This window comes from Rana temporaria, chromosome 10 (assembly GCF_905171775.1).
Source record: "Rana temporaria chromosome 10, aRanTem1.1, whole genome shotgun sequence".
Classification (NCBI taxonomy): Eukaryota; Metazoa; Chordata; class Amphibia; order Anura; family Ranidae; genus Rana; species Rana temporaria.
In genome coordinates, this window is record NC_053498.1 from 20778925 (window position 1) to 20799637 (window position 20713).

General features: G+C 43.5%; 1 protein-coding gene across 1 annotated transcript in view; it reads left to right on the forward strand.

The window, feature by feature from the left end:
- The first annotated feature begins 3431 nt into the window (after positions 1–3431).
- The window catches only part of LOC120916400 (urokinase plasminogen activator surface receptor-like), a 54750-nt gene continuing 37468 nt past the window's right edge, over positions 3432–20713 (forward strand). The window contains exon 1 of the mRNA XM_040327355.1: positions 3432–3615. Within this exon, the coding sequence (XP_040183289.1) occupies positions 3567–3615 (49 nt within the window). The 5' untranslated portion in view covers positions 3432–3566. The remainder of the gene's footprint in view (positions 3616–20713) is intronic.

Sequence of the window (20713 nt, forward strand, 5' to 3'; positions counted from 1 at the left end):
TCCCTTATTAGCCTAATATTTTACATTTATTATTAAATCTAAAAAGTTAAATATTATTATTTGCAATATTTAAAAAAAAATTCACAGAAAGAAAAAACGTAAAGTGACAGTATACAAGCAATAAACAAGTACACACAAAAAAAAGGAGAGTAAAAATCAAATACAAGTAAACACCAAATTAAATAAACAAAACTATTTGATATATATAAATAAAACAAAAACACCCTATAAATAGTTCTAGATTTTTTTCTCTACGCAGATTAATTTATGAAATTTGTACTGAAATAATTATCTGGTAAAACTGGTAATTTTTTGCGGCAAAATATATATTTTTTTAATTCACTCCAGTCATCCTTATTTATATAAAATATATAGGGGCAGATCCTCAAAGAAATTACGCCGGCGTATCTGTTGATACGCCGCGTAATTTAAAAATTTGCGCGTCGTATCTTTGTTTTGGTATCCACCAAACAAGAGACAACGTCACCTGTGTTAGATCCGACGCCTTAGTACGCCGTTGGATCTAAGATGCAATTTTCTGGCGGCCGCTGGGTGGCTTTCACGTCGTAATCCATGTCAAGTATGCAAATTAGCTTTTTCCGACGATCCACGAACGTACGAGCGGCCGTCGCATTCTTTTACGTCGTTTCCGTTCGGCTTTTTCCGGCGTATAGTTAAAGCTGCTATCCCGCGTATATTTTTAAAAATTTTACGTTGTTTGCGTAAGTCGTCCGTGAATTGGGCTGGACGCCATTTACGTTCACGACGAAAACAATGACGTCCTTGCGACGTCATTTGGAGCAATGCACCCTGGGAGTTTTGACGAACGGGGCATGCGCAGTTCGTTCGGGGCGGAGACGCGCTTCATTTAAATGAAACACGCCCCCTACTCGCCGCATTTGAATTCCGCGCCCTTACGCCGCGAGAGATACACTACGCCGCTGTAACTTACGGCGCAAATTCTTTCAGGATTCAAAGATTTGCAAAGTAAGTTACAGCGGCGTAGGGTATTTCACATACGCTGCGCCCATGCAAAAGTATGTGGATCTGCCCCTTAATATCGTTTTTTTTTTTTTTCAAAGGGCTGCAATGACTTCTGCCTGAAATATCTTAACTGGAAGGACCAGTTGTAGAAAACATGCCAGGCGCACACATGTGGACACCTAGACACTGACGTTTTCTGTGCGGTGGAGAATGGAATCTGCATTTGCAGCGTCATTTTATGATGACATACTTGCGGGAGGGAACTTTATCCACCCTACAACACACCAATAAATAATTTCCTAAATTCACATATTACTATTTTTTTTTAGGAAGGTGTGGATAGGGTTTGGTCAAAGACTGCTCCACCTGTAACCTCAATCAAATAAAAAGTACATTTAAAATTCCAAGTTTGTTTTAAGGGGTTCAATGGACTTGAACCCGTTTTTGCAATGTTTTGCACACATGTTTAAAATATAATTTTAGGTCTAAAGATTGCTTAAAATTACCAAACATTATAGATTTCTGAAAGCAAAGACCCTGCAGAATAAAATAGTGGTAGTTCCAACTTTTTTTGTTACACTATATTGACGCAATAGTTTATCAAGTTGCAAGATTTCAGTAATTAATACACAATACTAAAGTTAATTTTAGGGTGCACAAACACAATATATTACCCAATTTGTTGGTACACTATAAAAGATGAGATTGTGCTGGGTAAATAAATACCAAACAAGCCAAGCCTTACCATTGCGTGTGCCTGTGGAACGGTACTTTAAATGTTCCATAGGCGACATTTTACAGATGGAGGGCCAGATCCACGTAGCGGATCGTATTTTTATGCAGGCGTAGCGTATCCTAGTAACGCTACGCCGCCGCAACTTTGAGAGGCAAATGCTGTATTCACAAAGCATTTGCCTCTAAAGTTACGGCGGCGTAGCGTAATTCTCCTGGTGTAGGGCCGCGCAATTCAAATCTATGTGATGGGGCATGTTTTATGTTAATACGTCGTGACCCGACGTAAATTACGTTTTTTTTTAATGGCGTCCGTAGGGGTATCCCAGTGCGCATGCTCGAAATTAAACCGGAACAAGCCAATGCTTACGACGGTGACGTCATTCTACGCAAATCCCTATTCGCGAACGTCTTACGCAAACGACGTAACATTTTCAAAATTCGACGCGGGAACGACGGCCATACTTAGAACATAGGATTTCCCTTATATAGCAGGGGTAACTTTACGCCAGAAAAAGCCGAACGCAAACGACGTAAAAAAATGAGACGGCCGGACGTACGTTCGTGGATCGCCGTATCTAGCTAATTTGCATACTCGACGCAGAATTCGACGGAAACGCCACCTAGCGGCCAGCGTAAATATGCACCTACGATCCGACGGCGTACTAAGACGCCTGTCGGATCGAGCCCAGATTCCGTTGAATCTTGTTTTGTGGATACAAAACAGAGATACGACGGTGGAACTTTGAAATTCCGCTGCGTATCCATCGATATGCCAGCGTAATTCGTTTGAGGATCTGGCCCGAAGTAATCACTGAGCCACCTGTCCATTCATGCTAAAGCAGCGCTTGTTTTTTCGGCCACTAGCGGGCGCTTTTAACTCAAAAAAAGGGTTATAATCTTCCATTTTGCTGCCCTTTCAAATCGCTTTTAAGGCAATTTGAAAGCGTTGCCCATTCATTCCAATGGGCAGGGCATTTCGGGAGCGCTAAAGACATCGCTCCCAACCCGCCCCAAAGCTGCTGCTAGCAGGACTTTTCGGAACGTCTCGCAAGCTCACCGTCCCACTGGAATGAATGGGAGGCGGTTTTCAGGTGCTTTCCAGAGGCTGTTTCTAGCGCTAAAGTGCCTTAATACCACCCCAAATCTACGTAGTTTCCGTCGTGCTACGCCGCGTAAAACTAGGGCTGAGCTCTAGTTCTCTTAAGCCATGGTAAGTATGGCCGTCGTTCCCGTGTCGAAATTTAAACATCAACGTCGTTTGCGTAAGACGTCCGTGAATGGCGCTGGACGCCATTTACGTTAGTGCGACGTCAGTTAGCGCAATGCACGTCGGGTAATTTACCCGACGGAGCATGCGCAGTACGTCCGGCGTGGGAGCGCGCCTAATTTAAATGGGACTCGCCCCATTCGATTGGGCCTGCCTTGCGCCGGATGGATTTAAGTTACACTGCTGCAAATTTCCAGGTAAGTGCTTTGTGGATCGGGCACTTAGGCAGAAAATTTGCGGCGGTGTAACTTAAATCGGAAAAGTTAAGTTGCGCCCGCTGGTTGTGAATCTGGCCCAGAGTGTCTTATTCATCTTCGGGGAAGTGTCTCACCCAAAGTATAACTGTAAATCTGAATATTTTCTCTGCATATTTGAAAGGGGAGGGGACGGGTCACTTGGAAGAAAAAAAAGGCGAGGAGTGACGCTTTCATCGCCAAACCAGTTCTGAGTTATGTCCTCGATTCTGTAAAGCTCGTCATTCACCTGGGAGACAAGCAACATAGGAGGCTCCCCCCTACAGACCGTCCAACATTGGCTGGGGGGAGATAATCCAAGGGACAAGGCTGGACATAAGGTGACGATGGCCCTTGTCTGGAAACTTCTGCTGCTCTGGGTCAACTTTGCACAAGGTAAGGGGGCTACCCGGCTCAGCCTTGGCTTGTCTGATACAGAGGCTGAGCTTGTTTATGGTCTATTCTGTATCTAGTGCTGAATTCTGGTTGGGGGCAAGGGGGTTATTGATTTTTGGATACTAATATGCAAAAATATTTGACCTTATTTTAAAGGGTCGTTGACCTGCTTCGACAGTGAGATCTTCCAGCTTTCCCAAACGTATCCCTGTCCACCTGGGAGTTCCACTTTGTGTGTCCAACCTCCTCCTGTTACATTCGCCAAAAGAGATGGGGGGAACCTCTGATAATGGGCATAGTAGGTGTGCAGACCTGGTAACTCAGCACAGGGATGGTGGGAACGCTTTGTAATGGGCATGGCAGGTGTACAGACCCAGGAACTCAGCACCGGGATTGTGGGAGCGCCTAATAATAGGCACAGCAGGTGTGCAGACCCGAGAACTCAGCACCGGAATCGTGGATGCCCCTCATGATGGGCACAGCCATGGGCGTCCGCAGGTAGGGGCAAGGGGGTTAAATGCCCCCCCCGGTGCTACCTATAGGCAAGTGCACACAATCAGTCGGGGGTTAGTAATCCATTTAATTCTTTCTGTCATCTTTGTATGTATCTGTGTGTATGGGGGTGTAATGTATCTGTGTGTATGGGGGGTGTAATGTATCTGTGTGTGTGGGGGTGTAATGTATCTGTGTGTATGGGGGGTGTAATGTATCTGGATGTATCTGTGTGTTTGGGGGTGTAATGTATCTGTGTGTATGGGGGGGTGTAATGTATCTGGATGTATCTGTGTGTATTGGGGAGTAATGTATCTGTGTGTATGGGGGGTGTAATGTATCTGTGTGTGTGGGGGTGTAATGTATTTGTGTGTATGGGGGTGTAATGTATCTGTGTGTAATGTATTTGTGTGTATGGGGGTGTAATGTATTTGTGTGTATGGGGGTGTAATGTATCTGTGTGTTTGGGGGTGTATTGTATTTGTTTGTATGGGGGTGTAATGTATTTGTGTGTATGGGGGTGTAATGTATTTGTGTGTATGGGGGTGTAATGTATCTGTGTGTATGGGGGGTGTAATGTATCTGGATGTATCAGTGTGTTTGGGGGTGTAATGTATCTGTGTGTAATGTATTTGTGTGCATGGGGGTGTAATGTATTTGTGTGTATGGGGGTGTAATGTATCTGTGTGGATGGGGGTGTAATGTATCTGTGTGTTTGGGGGTGTATTGTATTTGTTTGTATGGGGGTGTAACGTATCTGTGTGTATGGGGGGTGTAATGTATCTGGATGTATCAGTGTGTTTGGGGGTGTAATGTATCTGTGTGTATGGGGGTGTAATGTATCTGTGTGTAATGTATTTGTGTGTATGGGGGTGTAATGTATCTGTGTGGATGGGGGTGTAATGTATCTGTGTGTTTGGGGGTGTATTGTATCTGTGTGTATGGGGGTGTAATGTATTTGTGTGTATGGGGGTGTAATGTATCTGTGTGTATGGGGGGTGTAATGTATCTGGATGTATCAGTGTGTTTGGGGGTGTAATGTATCTGTGTGTATGGGGGGGTGTAATGTATCTGGATGTATCTGTGTGTATTGGGGAGTAATGTATCTGTATGTATGGGGGTGTAATGTATTTGTGTGTAATGTATTTGTGTGTATGGGGGTGTAATGTATTTGTGTGTATGGGGGGTGTAATGTATCTGTGTGGATGGGGGTGTAATGTATCTGTGTGGATGGGGGTGTAATGTATCTGTGTGTTTGGGGGTGTATTGTATTTGTTTGTATGGGGGTGTAATGTATTTGTGTGTATGGGGGTGTAATGTATCTGTGTGTATGGGGGGTGTAATGTATCTGGATGTATCAGTGTGTATGGGGGTGTAATGTATCTGTGTGTTTGGGGGTGTAATGTATCTGTGTGTATGGGGGGTGTAATGTATCTGGATGTATCTGTGTGTATGGGGGTGTAACGTATCTGTGTGTATGGGGGGTGTAATGTATCTGGGTGTATCTTTACTATGTCCGCAGTCTCTGACTGTGATAATGACATTGTCGAAAAAGGGCAGAACATGGGTGACCTTAAAATGTTGCCCCCCTGAAAAAAGTTCTGCGGATGCCCATGGGCACAGCAGGTGCGCAAATCCAGGAGCTCAGCACAGGGATAGTGGGGACCTCCGATACTGGACACCTCAATTGTACAGACCCAGTATCTTCATGCAGGGATGGTAAGAAATCCCAACAGGTGTGCAGACCCAGGATCTCAGCTCTAGGATGATGGGAACCCCGCATAAATGGCACAGCAGGCGTGCAGACCCAGGAACTCAGCTTTGGGATGGTGGGAACCCCTCATAATGGGCACAACAGGTGCACAGACGCAGAAACTCAGCTCTGGGATTGTGGTAACCCCCCATAATGAGCACAACAGGTGTTCAGTCCCAGGAACTCAGCTTTGGGATGGTGGGAATCCCTTATAATGGGCACAAAAGATGCGCAGACCCAGCAACTCCATGCAGGTATGGTGGGAACCCCTTATAATGTGCACAACAGATGTGTAGACATGGAGACCTGGCACAGGGATGGTGGAAACTCCTCATAACCTGGATAACAGTTGTGCAGACCCGGGAACGCAGTGAAGGGATGGGCACATAATGGGCACAGCAGGTGTCAGACCTGGGAAGTCAGTGCCAAGATGGTGGGAGACCCTCATATTGGGCACAGAAGGTGTACAGATCTTGTAACTCAGTATAGGAATAGTGAGAAACCCTCATAATGGGCACAGCAAGTGTGTAGACCTGGGAACTCAGCACAGGGATCTGAGGCCTCTTTCACACGGGGTGGATTCCATTCCAATCAGCAGAGGATCTACTCACAAATCCCCTGCTGATCGGAGCAGAGCGGGTAAATGACAGGTCTGTGTCTGCTCAGTGTCTGCAGAGTAGACATGGACAGAGCCTGCTTGGCTCTATGGGCAGTCAGGAATCAATGGACTCCGCTGTCCATTTACAGCCTCCATATTTCTGTTAATGTGTCTCCCTTATTTTAGGTGCTAGGCCATCAGTTAGGATCAGGAGTTATATCATTCAATGGCCTTGATTCATCAAGCTGTAATGGGATTAAAGATATCTTTAAGTGTAATGCCGCGTACACACGGTCGGAAAATTCCACCAGCAAAAGTCCGATGTGAGCTTTTGGTCGGAAATTCCGACCGCATGTATGCTCCATCGGACTTTTGCTGTCGAAATTTCCGCCAACAAAAAATTGAGAGCAGGTTCTCAATTTTTCAGACGGAAAGAATTCTGATTGAAAATTCTGATCGTCTGTAGCAATTCCGACGCATGCTCGGAAACAATTTGACGCATGCTCGGAAGCATTGAACTTCATTTTCTGGGCTCGTCGTAGTGTTGTACGTCACCGCCTTCTTGGCGTTCGAAAGTTCAGAGAACGTTTGTGTGACCGTGTGTATGCAAGCCAAGCTTGAGCGGAATTCCGTCGGAAAAACCAGCCAAGGTTTTTCCGACGAAAAAAAAGATCGTGTGTACGGGGCATAACTTTTTTTGGACTTAGTGGGAAGGTTTAGAACCTCGGTCAGATTTGTATTGTTGTCTGTGTCCCCATTGGGCTGGTGTTCCCAGGCATCAAAAAAACAGGCGTACTGTATGCTTTATGTCCATACACCTGCAGATACGTCCATGTGCCTGAACCCTGAGGCATACTAAGTGTCACTCAACCAATATGATTGTTGTTTGTCATTTTAGCAGGCCTAAGCATACCTTAAGGGCCCATTCAGACCTCTCCGGTGCAGCGTGTTGTAGTAGCGTGAGTGTTACTGTAAAGCATGTTAGGATGCGTTACATACAAAAACACATTGCACTGTCATTATTTGTCAATGGCACCCCAACGCATTACATATTTGCTGCACCATTGCAGTTCACCACAATGCATGCAAGGGCACTAGTGTGTTTGATTTTTAATTTAACTTAAAGCAAGGTTCCAACCACAATTAGCATTTTTTAAATGTATGTCCTTTTATCATGCGTTTTTATAATATAAATCCGGTCACTTACTATTTTACAATCCGCCGCCGCTCCGCATAGTTATTCAAAAAAGATCGTTTATAAAACTATGTCCACACTGTTGTCATTTTGCTTGTGGGCATTGTGAAGCCCACAAGCACTTATAGGTAGATTCAGGTACGGCCGTGCAATGTTAAGACGGCGTAGCCTAGCGTGTTTACACTACGCCGCCTTAAGTAAGAGAGGCAAGTACATGATTCTCAAAGCACTTACCTCCTTACTTAGGGCGGCGTTGTGTAATCGCGGCGGGCGTAAGGGCGCCTAATTCAAATTGGAGGGGGGCGTGTTGTATGGTAATGAGGCTTGACCTCACGTTTTTTGAAGTTATATGCTACTGCGCATGCGCCGGGCGCCTACATTTCCCAGTGCGCACTGCGGCTAAGTACGCCGTACGGGCCTATTGATTTTGACGTGGACGTAAACGACGTAACTCCCGATTCGCGGACGACTTACGGAAACGACATAAAAAATTCGAACCTCGCGGCGGGAACAGCGGCCATACTTTAACATTGTTATTCCACCTCATAGGTGGAATAACTTTAGGCCGCCTAAGGTCTTACGGAAACGACGTAATACGACTTCGCCGGCCGGGCGTACATTTGTGAATCGGGGTACAAGCTCATTTACATAATCTACGCCGGCCGCAATGGAAGCTCCACCTAGCGGCCATCCGAAAAATTGCAATCTAAGATAGGACAGCGCAAGCCGGCCTATCTTAGATATGTTTAAGCGTATCTCTGTTTGAGCATACGCTTAAACATACAGCGGCGTAGATTCGGAGTTAGGTCAGCTTATCTACTGATAAGCCGGCCTAACTCTTTCTGAATCTACCTAATACTTCCTGGAAGTCTTGGATGGGGAGTGATAATTGGGTAGCGCACTGCATCCTGGGAAATGATGACACACATTTCCCAGGAGCATTAGAGGGAGATGATGTCAGGATCCTAGGTGATTCCAAAGGCAGATTTTGTGGGACAGGCAATTCCAAATGAGTAAAAAAAATTTTTTTCTTTTTTTCATTTTTTCTTTTTTAGGTCTAATGAGCACAATAATGAAAAAAACATTTTGGGATGGAAACTCCACTTTAAATTGTATTTCTATAGTGCTTTTCTCCCTGAGGACTCAAGGTGCCTAGGAGGAGAGGCCGCTATCTTAGGCATGCCAAGTAACCTAACAGCATGTCTTCTAGTGTTGGAGGAGACCAGGGCACCCAGATGTCCTGCATCTGAAAAAATTGCTCATGTCATTTTTTTTGTCTATTTTGTGCACTGGCAGTTCATTCATTTCAATGGACTGCTTCAATGCAACACATTATTGTGTCAGGGTTTAAAGTAGATAATCACAAATTTTCAATTGTGCCAAGTGTACAACATTTGGTTAAAGCAGATGATGTTGTCAATTTGGGGTGGCCAAAATGTCTAGCCAAAAACAGACCTCTCTTCCCTTCCTGGAAATATTACGGTAGCTTTGGCTTGCATGTTTATCCAATGGTTTCAGTACTCTCAATGGACCAGGACAAGTACCAGTCTTGTACCAGTCTTGAAGCAGTCTTGTTCCAGTTTTGTACCAGTCATGTACCAGTCTTGTTACAATTTTGTACCAGTCATGTACCAGTCTTGTTACAATTTTGTACCAGTTATGTGCCAGTCTTGTTCCAATTTCATACCAGTCTTGTACCAGTCATGTACCAGTCTTGTTCCAGTCTTGTATCAGTCATGTACCATTGTTGTACCAGTCGTGTGCCAGTCTTGTTCCAATTTTTGTACCAGTCTTGTACTAGTCTTGTTCCAGTCTTGCACCAGTCATGTACCAAATGTATTCTAGTCATACGCCAGTTATGTGCCAGTCTTGTTCCAATTTCATACCAGTCATGTACCAGTCTTGTTACAATTTTGTACCAGTCATGTACCAATCTTGTTACAATTTTGTACCAGTCATGTACCAAACGTATTCTAGTCGTACGCCAGTTATGTGCCAGTCTTGTTCCAATTTCATACCAGTCTTGTACCAGTCATGTACCAGTCTTGTTCCAGTCTTGTATCAGTCATGTACCATTGTTGTACCAGTCGTGTGCCAGTCTTGTTCCAATTTTTGTACCAGTCTTGTACTTGTCTTGTTCCAGTCTTGCACCAGTCATGTACCAAACGTATTCTAGTCGTACGCCAGTTATGTGCCAGTCTTGTTCCAATTTCATACCAGTCTTGTACCAGTCATGTACCAGACTTGTTCCAGTCTTGTATCAGTCATGTACAATTGTTGTACCAGTCTTGAAGCAGTCTTGTTACAATTTTGTACCAGTCATGTACCAGTCATGTACCAAACGTATTCTAGTCGTAAGCCAGTTATGTGCCCGTCTTGTTCCAATTTCATACCAGTCTTGTACCAGTCATGTACCACTCTTATTCCAGTCTTGTATCAGTCATGTACCATTGTTCTACCAGTCGTGCGTCCATGTAGACTGAATGGTATTGGTGACTCGCGGGAACGGTGATGTCACAGAGTTAGGGCTTGGCTTTTGGCTGCTAGACCCAGGTGCTGTCAAGGGGAGGAAGCCACATGACCCTTCATACTCGAACGTGGCAGGTATTGTGTTGGTTTTCAGGATGGTTGCGGAGAAGGACAGTGCAGAGAGCGATTACTGGTAAGGTAAGTAAATGACGGCTGGGGGGTCACCTTTCCAGGGGGCTGCCATTTGCCCTGCAGGGACAAGGGGGGAGAGTTACTAAAACCGGAGAGTGCAAGGTCTCTTTAAAAAATAGCATGTAGCGGAGTGTTCCTTTAAACATATTTGACGTAAAGGCATGCCGTTACACAACTGTCTGGAATTCCCTAGCATTAGAAGAGACGTCATCTGCAAATTACATTTCTGAGAACTCTGTTTTAGAAACGTTTATTTCAGCTTGATTATGGCGTGCCAGCCACAGGATGGTGTATTGACATGGAAATAAAGCAAGGGCACCAGAATTGTCACCCGTACTTTCTGCCTGTATAACCATAAAGGAGAAATTTTACCTGCTATGCAATTCATTACTGAACAAGACAAGCACAAATACCAAAAATACTCCCTTTCTCTCTAAACCCCTAAAACATGGGCCTCGAAGAAGGGTTAGAGCCCAGATGCCCAACCTGGGCCATGGGGGGCGCATGTGGCTCTGTGGCACTATTCGTTCCACCGATACCAACAATAGGGCACTATTCCTTCCACCGATACCAACAATAGGGCACTATTCCTTCCACTGATACCAACAATGGGGCACTATTCCTTACACTGATACCAACAATGGGGCACTATTCCTTCCACTGATACCAACAATAGGTCACTATTCCTTCCACTGATACCAACAATAGGGCACTATTCCTTCCACCAATACCAACAATGGGGCACTATTCCTTCCACTGATACCAACAATAGGGCACTATTCCTTCCACTGATACCAACAATGGGGCACCCTTGCAGAATGTAGTCTGTGTTTTGGTGCTTATTGAAGCCAGTAAATGAAAAAAACATTATTTAGACTGGATGCTTGTAGCTACTTGGTTTGGTTATTGTTTTCACATTTACATTTTTCTGTGCTGTCCAAAACTTTTTTCTCTTCATATGTTTTTTTATCTTTAATCTTTTATAATGGATCTTACTGAGATAAATATCAAATGTGGCACATGTCATTTTTAAGTGGGCTGTAGGGAACACAATAAGAGCACATGTGCAGTCTCTGGCCATCTTCTGTATCATATTTACAGTCTCTGACCATCCAATGTAGTATATCTCTAGTCTCTTGGCATCAAATGTAGCACATCTATAGTCTCTGACCATCAAATGTAGTATATCTGTAGTCTCTTGGGGGCAGATTCACATACAAATAGATGGGCGCAGCGTATAAGAGATACGCTACGCCGCTGTAACTTACTTTTGGTCGGTTCGAATCCTGGAAGAATTTATGCCGTAAGTTACAGCGGCGTAGTGTATCTCTGGCAGGGGAATTCAAATTGGCGATTAGGGGGCGTGTTTCATTTAAATGAAGCGCGTCCCCGCGCCGAATGAACTGCGCATGCTCCGTTTCTAAATTTCCCGCCGTGCATTGCGCTAAATGACTTTGCAACGACATAATTTTTTTAACTTAGACGTGAATTACGTACATCCCTATTCACGGACGACTTACGCAAAAAATAAAAAAAATTCTAATTTCGACGCGGGAACGACGGCCATACTTAACATGGCAAATCTAACTATACGCCGCAAAATAACAGCTTTAACTATACGCTGGAAAAAGCCGACTAGCGACGCCGTAAAAAAAATGCGCCGGCCGCTCGTACGTTCGTGGATCGACGGAAATAGCTAATTTGCATACCCGACGCGGAAAACGACGTGAACGCCACCCAGCGGACGCCAAAGTATTGCATCTTAGATCCGAAAGGCAAATGTAGCATCTCTACCAGCTCTGACCATCCAATATAGTATATCTGTAGTCTCTTGGCATCTAATGTAGCATATCTGTAGTCTCTGACCATCAAATGTAGCATCTCTACTATCTCTGACCATCCAATGTCGTATATCTCTAGTCTCTTGGCACATCTAATGTAGCATATATATAGTCTCTGACAATCAAATGTAGCATCTCTACTATCTCTGACCATCCAATGTAGTATATTTGTACTCTCTTGGCACATCTAATGTAGCATATCTATAGTCTCTGACAATTAAATGTAGCATCTCTACTAACTCTGACCATCCAATGTAGTATACAGTATCTGTAGTAGGGATGAGCTTCGTATTTAAGTCAAACTCATGTTCGACTCGAACATCGTATGCTCGATCGTTCGTCGAAATACTAACAAAACGGGTCGTTCGCGCCAAATTCGAGTTACGTTTCACAGACCATAATTCACTGCGGCATCGCTGGCTGATTATTGGCCAAGCATGCACTATGACCCGCATGCTTGGCCAATCACAGCGTGCAAAAAACGGAGAGACATAATTGGCCAAAGCCAGGGTTGCTTTGGCCAATTATGGCTCAGGGGGTTTAGTACACGCCTCACACTATAAAAGGCCGCCTGCAGGGCGGCCTTGTGTAGTGTGTTGCGGCAGTTAACAGAGAACAGAGAGAGACAGAGAGAGAGTGTCATTTTTTGCAGGTAGATAGAGCAGGCAGGCTAGTCAGTTAATGTTACAGTGTGTAGAGGATATATATACATCCCAGGTGTTGTACATATATTTATACACTGTATAGTTTAGCTAGATCAGTTCTTCCTAATTTACTGGCAGGCAGGTGATTGTGCTAGCTGCAGTATTCTTACGTGGTTTATTGCCTGTGTCCTCTGTAGTTTGCACCTAAAGCTACTTGGTGTGTACTGGCCGTGTGCTCTGTAGTTTGCACCTAAAGATTCACGAGCAGTGATTTTAATGATGCTTAAATGAAAAAACAAAATGAAAAATTCCTTTAAATATTGTACCTGCTGGGTGTCTATAGTATGCCTGTGAAAACGTCTTTGAGAACCCGGGTCTTGCCCGAGGGAACATGTATCAATAGATAAAAAGTTTTAAAAACGGTCGTTTTTTCAGGAGTCCTGAAAAAAAACGACAGTTTTTAAAACTTTTTTTCCATTGATACATGTTCCCTGGGGCAAGACCCGGGTTCTCAAAGACGTTTTACGACAATAACTTGCATATTAGGCTTTAAAATTAGCACTTTTGAATTTGAACGTTCGAGTCCCATAGACGTCAATGGGGTTCTAAATGTTTGCGCGAACGTTCGGTCCGTTCGAAGGTTCTGGTGCGAACCGAATGGGGGGGGGGTGTTCGACTCATCCCTAATCTGTAGTCTCTTGGCACATCTAATGTAGCATATCTATAGTCTCTGACCATCAAATGTAGCATATCTGTAGTCTCTTGGCATCAAATGTAGCACATCTATAGTCTCTGACCATCCAATGTAGTATATCTGTAGTCTCTTGGCACATCTAATGTAGCATATCTATAGTCTCTGACCATCAAATGTAGTATATCTGTAGTCTCTTGGCATGTAGCATATCTGTAATCTCTGACCATCAAATGTAGTATATCTGTAGTCTCTTGGCATCAAATGTAGCACATCTATGGTCTCTTTAAAATTCAAAATTACATCTATAGTCTCTTTAAAATTACGCGGCGTAATTATTTTGTGGATCTGCCCCATGAACTTTAATGGCATCCCAGTCTTAGTCCGTAGGGTTCAATATTGAGTTGGCCCCGCCCTTTGCAGCTATAACAGCTTCAACTCTTCTGGGAAGGCCGTCCACAAGGTTTAGGAGTGTGTCTATGGGAATGTTTGACCATTCTTCCAGAAGTGCATTTGTGAGGTCAGGCATTGATGTTTTGGACGAGAAGGCCTGGCTCGCAGTCTCCGCTCAAATTCATCTCAAAGGTGTTCTGTCAGGTTGAGGTCAGGACTCTGTGCAGGCCAGTCAAGTTCTTCCAGTTCCTTAGATCCCACGCAAGTACAGCGTGGGATCTAAGGCACTGCTGCCCGTATTGCATAGAAAAGCAGAGCGACCCAGTGATGACATCACAGGGGTCTAAAATGAGTTATGTCATGATTTCTTGCTTTATTTAAACATTTCATTGGCATGTTAATGGGGGGGGGGGGGCGGCTTTAAGTAATCACAGAAACACATCTGCTTTGTTTCAAGTGAATATTATTGTTTTTACATGAAGAGAAAAGCTCCGTCTTTTTTATGTTTGCCTCCATTATGACAGGTCTGTTCTTTACCAGCTAGCGTGCAATTACTAGATAATAACGGAGCTATTCATGTAATTATCACCTCCATCCAAGTGGAAGCGCGTCCATTGATGTGCAGAGCCGGCTGCAGAATTTCTCATCTGTTTTCATATTGGAACCCGTATTATGTGACGATGTGTTGTCTGTTATGGCGTGAAGAGATAAGACACTTTGCCGATACTTCTCCCTGCTCTAAATTAATTTCACATACAAAAAAAATTGCTTTTTGCTCATACTTACAAAGAAGATGGATTTATTATTGGTATGTTTGTTTTGAAAAATGTTTTGTTAGGTTTAAAAAAAAAAAAAAAAAAGAAGAAGAATACAATAAAGCAGACAATATAAGACGGGGAACCCTGCAGGTAGGAAAACAAGACAAAATCCCCCAAAAAAAGGGTACGGTACTTGACTGCATATGAGAACATAAACACCATGTATGCTAATTATAGAAGAAAATAAAAAAAGAGCCTTAGAAAAAAAATGAATGGTAGCCAACAAAATATAAGAACATAGGGCCAGATTCACGTAGAGCGGGCGCAATTTTACGTAACCGGTTTACGCAATTTTTCCGATTTAGTGCCCGATCCACAAAGCACTTACCTGGAAATTTGCGGCGGTGTATCGTAAACAGGTCCGGCGCAAGGCGGCCCAATTCAAATGGGGCGGGCACCGGCGCCGAATAGAGCCGAGCCGACCCAAGCTTCTTTCGGGAAGTCGTGACGCGCTGTGTGCGCCCTCGTTTAGCATGTCAATCAATTGGCATGACAATAGGAACGCCCACTCCCGCGGGATTCCCTACCCGGAAGCCGCGGTGAATTCCACGGCTAAACGATATCTACGGCAAAAAAATAAAGGTCAGTGTCATTTTATATGCAGCACAGGGCTGGATGTAGTGTTAGAAATTTTTTATAGGGTGAACCTCCACTTTAAGTTGTAATGCATTATTTATAAAGGCTGCTTTATAGAAAAAAATATGAAAATAATAAAATAAAAGAATAGAATAGAATAAAATAGCATATAGAAGAATAGATCAGAATAAAACAGAAAATAATAAAATAGAATAGAAAATAATAGAAAACAAAAGAATAGAATTGGAAAACAAATTAAAAATCTAAATGGAAACATATTGCAATAACTACAGTAAGATTCAAGTGAAATAAGATGATGATTTCCACTTATAAAGGCTGCTTTATAGAATAAAATAGAAAATAATAGAATAAAAAAAATAGAATAAAATAGAATAGAAAAGACTAGAATAAAATAGAAAATAATAAAATAGAATAGAAAATATTAGAAAACAAAAGAATAGAAATGGAAAACAAATTCAAATTCTAAATGGAAACATATTGCAATAACTACAGTAAGATTCAAGTGAAATGAGATGATGATTTCCACTTATAAAGGCTGCTTTATAGAATAAAATAATAGAATCAAAAATAAAAGAATAGAATAAAATAAAATAGAATATAAAGGAATGGACTAGAATAAAATAGAAAATAATAAAATAGAATAGAAGACAAAAGAATAGAATTGGAAAACAAATTGAAACTCTAAATGGAAATATATTGCAATAACTACAGTAGGATTCAAGTGAAATAAGAGGATGATTTCCACTTATAAATTGAAAATAAATAGAATCAAAAATAAAAGAATAAAATAAAATAGAATATAAAAGAATTGACTAGAATAAAACAGAAAATAATAAAATAGAATAGAAAACACAAGAATAGAATAAAACAGAATTCAATAGAAAATAATAGAATAGAAAATAACAAAATAGGATAAATTGGACGAATATAGCCATCTTCCAAATTTCAAATTTTGTAAAAAAATTGAATTTCAAATTGATTTGAACATAAAGAAAAAATTCATAATTCTAACATAACAAATATGACATAATTAAATTATTAACTTAACGAACGAATCGAAAACAAAACCCTTTTTTTTTTTTCCGTTGTGCACATCAGTGTGCAGATAAATGAGAGGACGCCATTTGAGTTCAGGAGTGAAGTCTGTACCTTTGTGTAAGATTGGATTTTTAGAAAGATTTAAAAGCTTGAAATAGTTTTGCGCAGAGAAAACGACAATTTTTCTGTCCTGAAACCTTTGGCATTATTATACATTTCTATTGGCACGCAGCAAAAACTCCTCCCGTACCGGCTGTCTGCTTACCTTCCATACCAGATACAATGGGCCCAGGTTTCTGCCGGCCCTTTTTTACTACCACAGGCATTCTTTAAAAAAAATAAAAAATCATCCTGTTTCGGCTCGTGTGTCATGCAATAATGGTAATAATAAAATAATGGTAATAATAGTAAAAAAAAATAAAAAAAAATAATGCTACTATACTCAACTTCAAGTGATTCTTTTTTTTTTTTTTTAAATAACGAACATGATATACTTACCTGCCCTGCACAGAGTAGCAAGCGTAGCAAGCTGCTTGCAATGGGGGCGCTCGTGTGTGCTCGTTCCCGAGTCCATAAACACATAGAGCTGGCGGGGGTTAAAAGCGCCCCCCCCCCACTAGCAGCCAAAAAGCGCCACTTAAACAGCGCTAAAGCACCGCTAAAACGAGCTGCGCTTTAGCACTAACATACGGGCAGCCCCAGTGTGAAAGGGGTCTTAGGGAAGCCTGGGGTAGGGTGACCACATTTCCAAACTGCCATTCAGGGACACCCCCCCCCCCTCTTCCTAAAAAAAGATAACTTTTTATAAAAAAGAAATTGTGACCCCCCCCCCCCCATGGTTTTCACCGGGGGTCGCATCTTCAGCTCTGAGGGGTTCATGGTGGGAACTGTAGTCCTTCACTTTTGGGGGTCACATTCCCCCCAAAACTGAAGGACTACAAGTCCCAGCATGAACTCCTAATATCTAAAGATGTGCCCCCCCCATTTGAAGGACTACAACACCCAGCATGAAACCCCTGAGATCTAAGGGTGTGATCCCATAGATTTCACAGGTTTGTGCTGGGACCTGTAGTTCTTCACTATTTGGGGGGCAGGGGGTCTCACATCTTCAGCTCTGGGGGGGGGGGGGGTTCATGCTGGGACCTGTAGTCCTTAAATTTGGGGAGGTCACACCCCCCTAAAGTAAAGGACTACAAATCCCAGCATTACAGGATGATATCTAAAGATGTGACCCCCATCCCCCCCAATTTTGAAACTCCCAGCATGAACCCACGAGATCTAAGGGTGTGACCCCATAGATTTCACAGATCTATGCTGGGACCCGTAGTTCTTCACTAGTTTGGGGGGGTGTCACATCTTAAGCTCTGAGGGGTTCATGCTGGGACCTGTGTCAGTTTCATTCCGGGACACTGTATTGTCCCAGAGTGAAGGTGCCCGGGACAGACCTGCAGAATGCGAGACTGTCCCGGGCAATCCAGGACACGTGGTCACCCTAGCCTGGGGGGGGGGTTGCTTGCTGAACACAGAAGCTCCCCCTACAGCCTTTTTTTAACCACTAGCCGACGAGCTGCCGCAGTTATACGGCGGCAGGTTGGCTCGGCTGCGCAAAATCACGTAGCTATACGTCATTTCGCATTCCAGCCTGGTGCCGACGCGTGTGCCCGGCGGGCGCGATCACTGCCGGGCACCAGCGATCGCTCGTTACAGAGCGAGAACCGGTATGTAAACATCCCTTGTAATAGAAAAAAGCATGACAAGACCTCTTAAATATGAGATATGGGGTCAAAAAGACCTCTGTTTTTCTCTGCAGCCTCAGCTGCTACAGAATGAATGAACAGGAAGCACTCTATACAGAGGCTTACTGTTCAGTCACAAACTGAAGCATAGTAAACACGACAGGGGGGGGGGGGGATCAATGCTGAAGATGACTGGGATCCTGAACAGGAGTGGGTGTGATCGGACCAGCAGGAGGAGCATTCCCTGAAACCGATCCCCCTGTGGCTCCCGCTGCAGCAGCTGACACTCTGCAGGAAGAAGAGGAGGAGGAGCCCCCTTATCAGCAGCCCTGGTACTAATGACTCAGAGTAAAGAAGATACTGTAAGGGAGATGGGTGCTGAGGTGATGCCTATGCTTTCACTTTTGACTATTGTGGTCCGTCCACTAAATGTGATTGATTATGTAATGTCAAGTGACTCAGGAAGGTATGTTCTAGTGATATGACTGTTATGCCATTTCCTGAATTCCACCAGTAAAATGCAGCAAATTAATTTTTACGTGTGAACATTCCTGCTTTTGGGGATGTAAGGCCTCGTACACACGATAGGTTCACCAGAGGACAACGGTCTGATGGACCGTTTTCATCGGTCAAAACCGATCGTGTGTGGGCCCCATAGGTTATTTAACCATCGGTTAAAAAAAAGCCAACTTGCTTTAAATTTAACCGATGGATACCTAACCGATGGGAAAAAAACGATCGTTAGTAGGCACAACCATCGGTTAAAAATCCACGCATGCTCAGAATCAAGTCGACGCATGCTTGGAAGCATTGAACTTTGTTTTTTTTCAGCACGTCGTTGTGTTTTACGTCACCGCGTTCTGACACGATCGGTTATTTAACCAATGGTGTGTGGGCGTGACGGACCATCAGTCAGCTTCATCGGTTAACCTAGGACAACGGTCCTTCAGACCATTCTCATCGGATGGACTGATCGTGTGTACGAGGCTTTAAGGTCAACGGCCATGAATGTCATGCGGAGGCCTCTGGCCAACCACGTCGCCCCTCTTACACTGGTTCTACCTCTTTCCTACTACTCTCTTTCAAAACGACTATTTTCAAAACTGAAAAAAGAAAAGTTGTCTACCAAGGTGTCAGGAACCATGAACCAGATGGAGACAGTTGGGACGTCCAGCCTTAGAGAGGTGGATCCAAGGTAAATATTGAGCTACACCTACACCTACTTCGTTCCAGTGTGAGGTGACCAGTCGGGTTGCCAGGAGAGCCTGTCTGTCCTGGGATGTTCTTTGGGCCTTGATCGCAGGATTTGATGAGAGGGCATTTCTGTCCACCTGCAGGGAACAGAGACACTGCACTACAGAAGGAGTTATTTGAACATTGTACAGACATCATTGCTGGTAGTCATCTTGCTGACACTTGTAGTACCACAGGGATAAAGGGATAAGGCCATTTCTGGGACATTCATACCTCCCAACTTTTCAACTTCAGAATGAGGGACAGATGAGCATACCTCCCAACGAAGTTGTTGAGCGGGGGGGATTCCTGGATCGGAGTCGTTGAGCGGGGGAATCAGCGCGAATCGCAGGATTTACCGCAAATCACGGTAAGCGTGGGGGGTGCCGCGGATTCACAGGACTCTAGCGCTGAACGCGGGACCACAGGTTTTTCCTCTAAACGCGGGACAGTCCCGCGAAATCTGGGACTGTAGGGAAGTATTGATATTGTATACAGACATCAGTGTCCTCTCATCTTGTTGAACAAAACCCTGCCTATTTCACTTGATAATCTGGGCCAGTTGTGTGTGTTTCTCATTGGTCATTGTACTTACACTATTGCCAGGTGTGCCAGAGGGGGCTCAGACTGTTATTGGGGTTGAGGGGCAGAGTAACGGACTGAACAAACTAAGCAGCTCCTATAGGGATATAAGCTACACCAGGAAATCAGGTAGCCAGAGATCAGCGTAGTCAGAGTCAGCAGACAGGATCGGGAACCGGAGGGGATGTCAGCAAGGCAAGTCTTCAACAGGAACACAGCAGAGAGTCTCTAGATATGTTGACCAAGGTGAAAGCAATTGATGAAATGAACCAGACAGTTTAAATAGCCAGAAGGGGCTGGCTGTGGGCTTGACTGACGAGCAATAGATGCTCAACAGGTGGAGCCACTGTGGAACAATGAATACTGGCCATTAACCGACAGCTAAGCACCCTGAGCACAGAGAAAGAAGGCCTGAGAGCTTTGTTGGCTCCCTTGCTCCCTTGTGATGGGCAGTAAAGTAAAAAAACGAACCACATTTTTTGAAGAATTCAGAGCACACATATAAATAGCGCAAAGTATGGCGAACACAAGTATGTAAACATCAATTGCGAGGCTCATGTGAAATATCGTTATGAACATCGGAATGAGAGCAATAGTCCTAGGCTTACAGTTCATGCTTAACTCTAAACTGATGACCTGTAAAGGCTTTAAAAGTGTTTTTTTTTTCTTTTCTTTTTTTTTATTGTATGCAATTTTAAGACTTTACATATTTGGTATCTATTTACTTGATGTAACCTCATCTTTTATATTTTACCCAAAAAATTGGATATAATATTGTACACTAAAATTCCCTTTAGTGTATTTCCTCCTGAATATATACATTTGA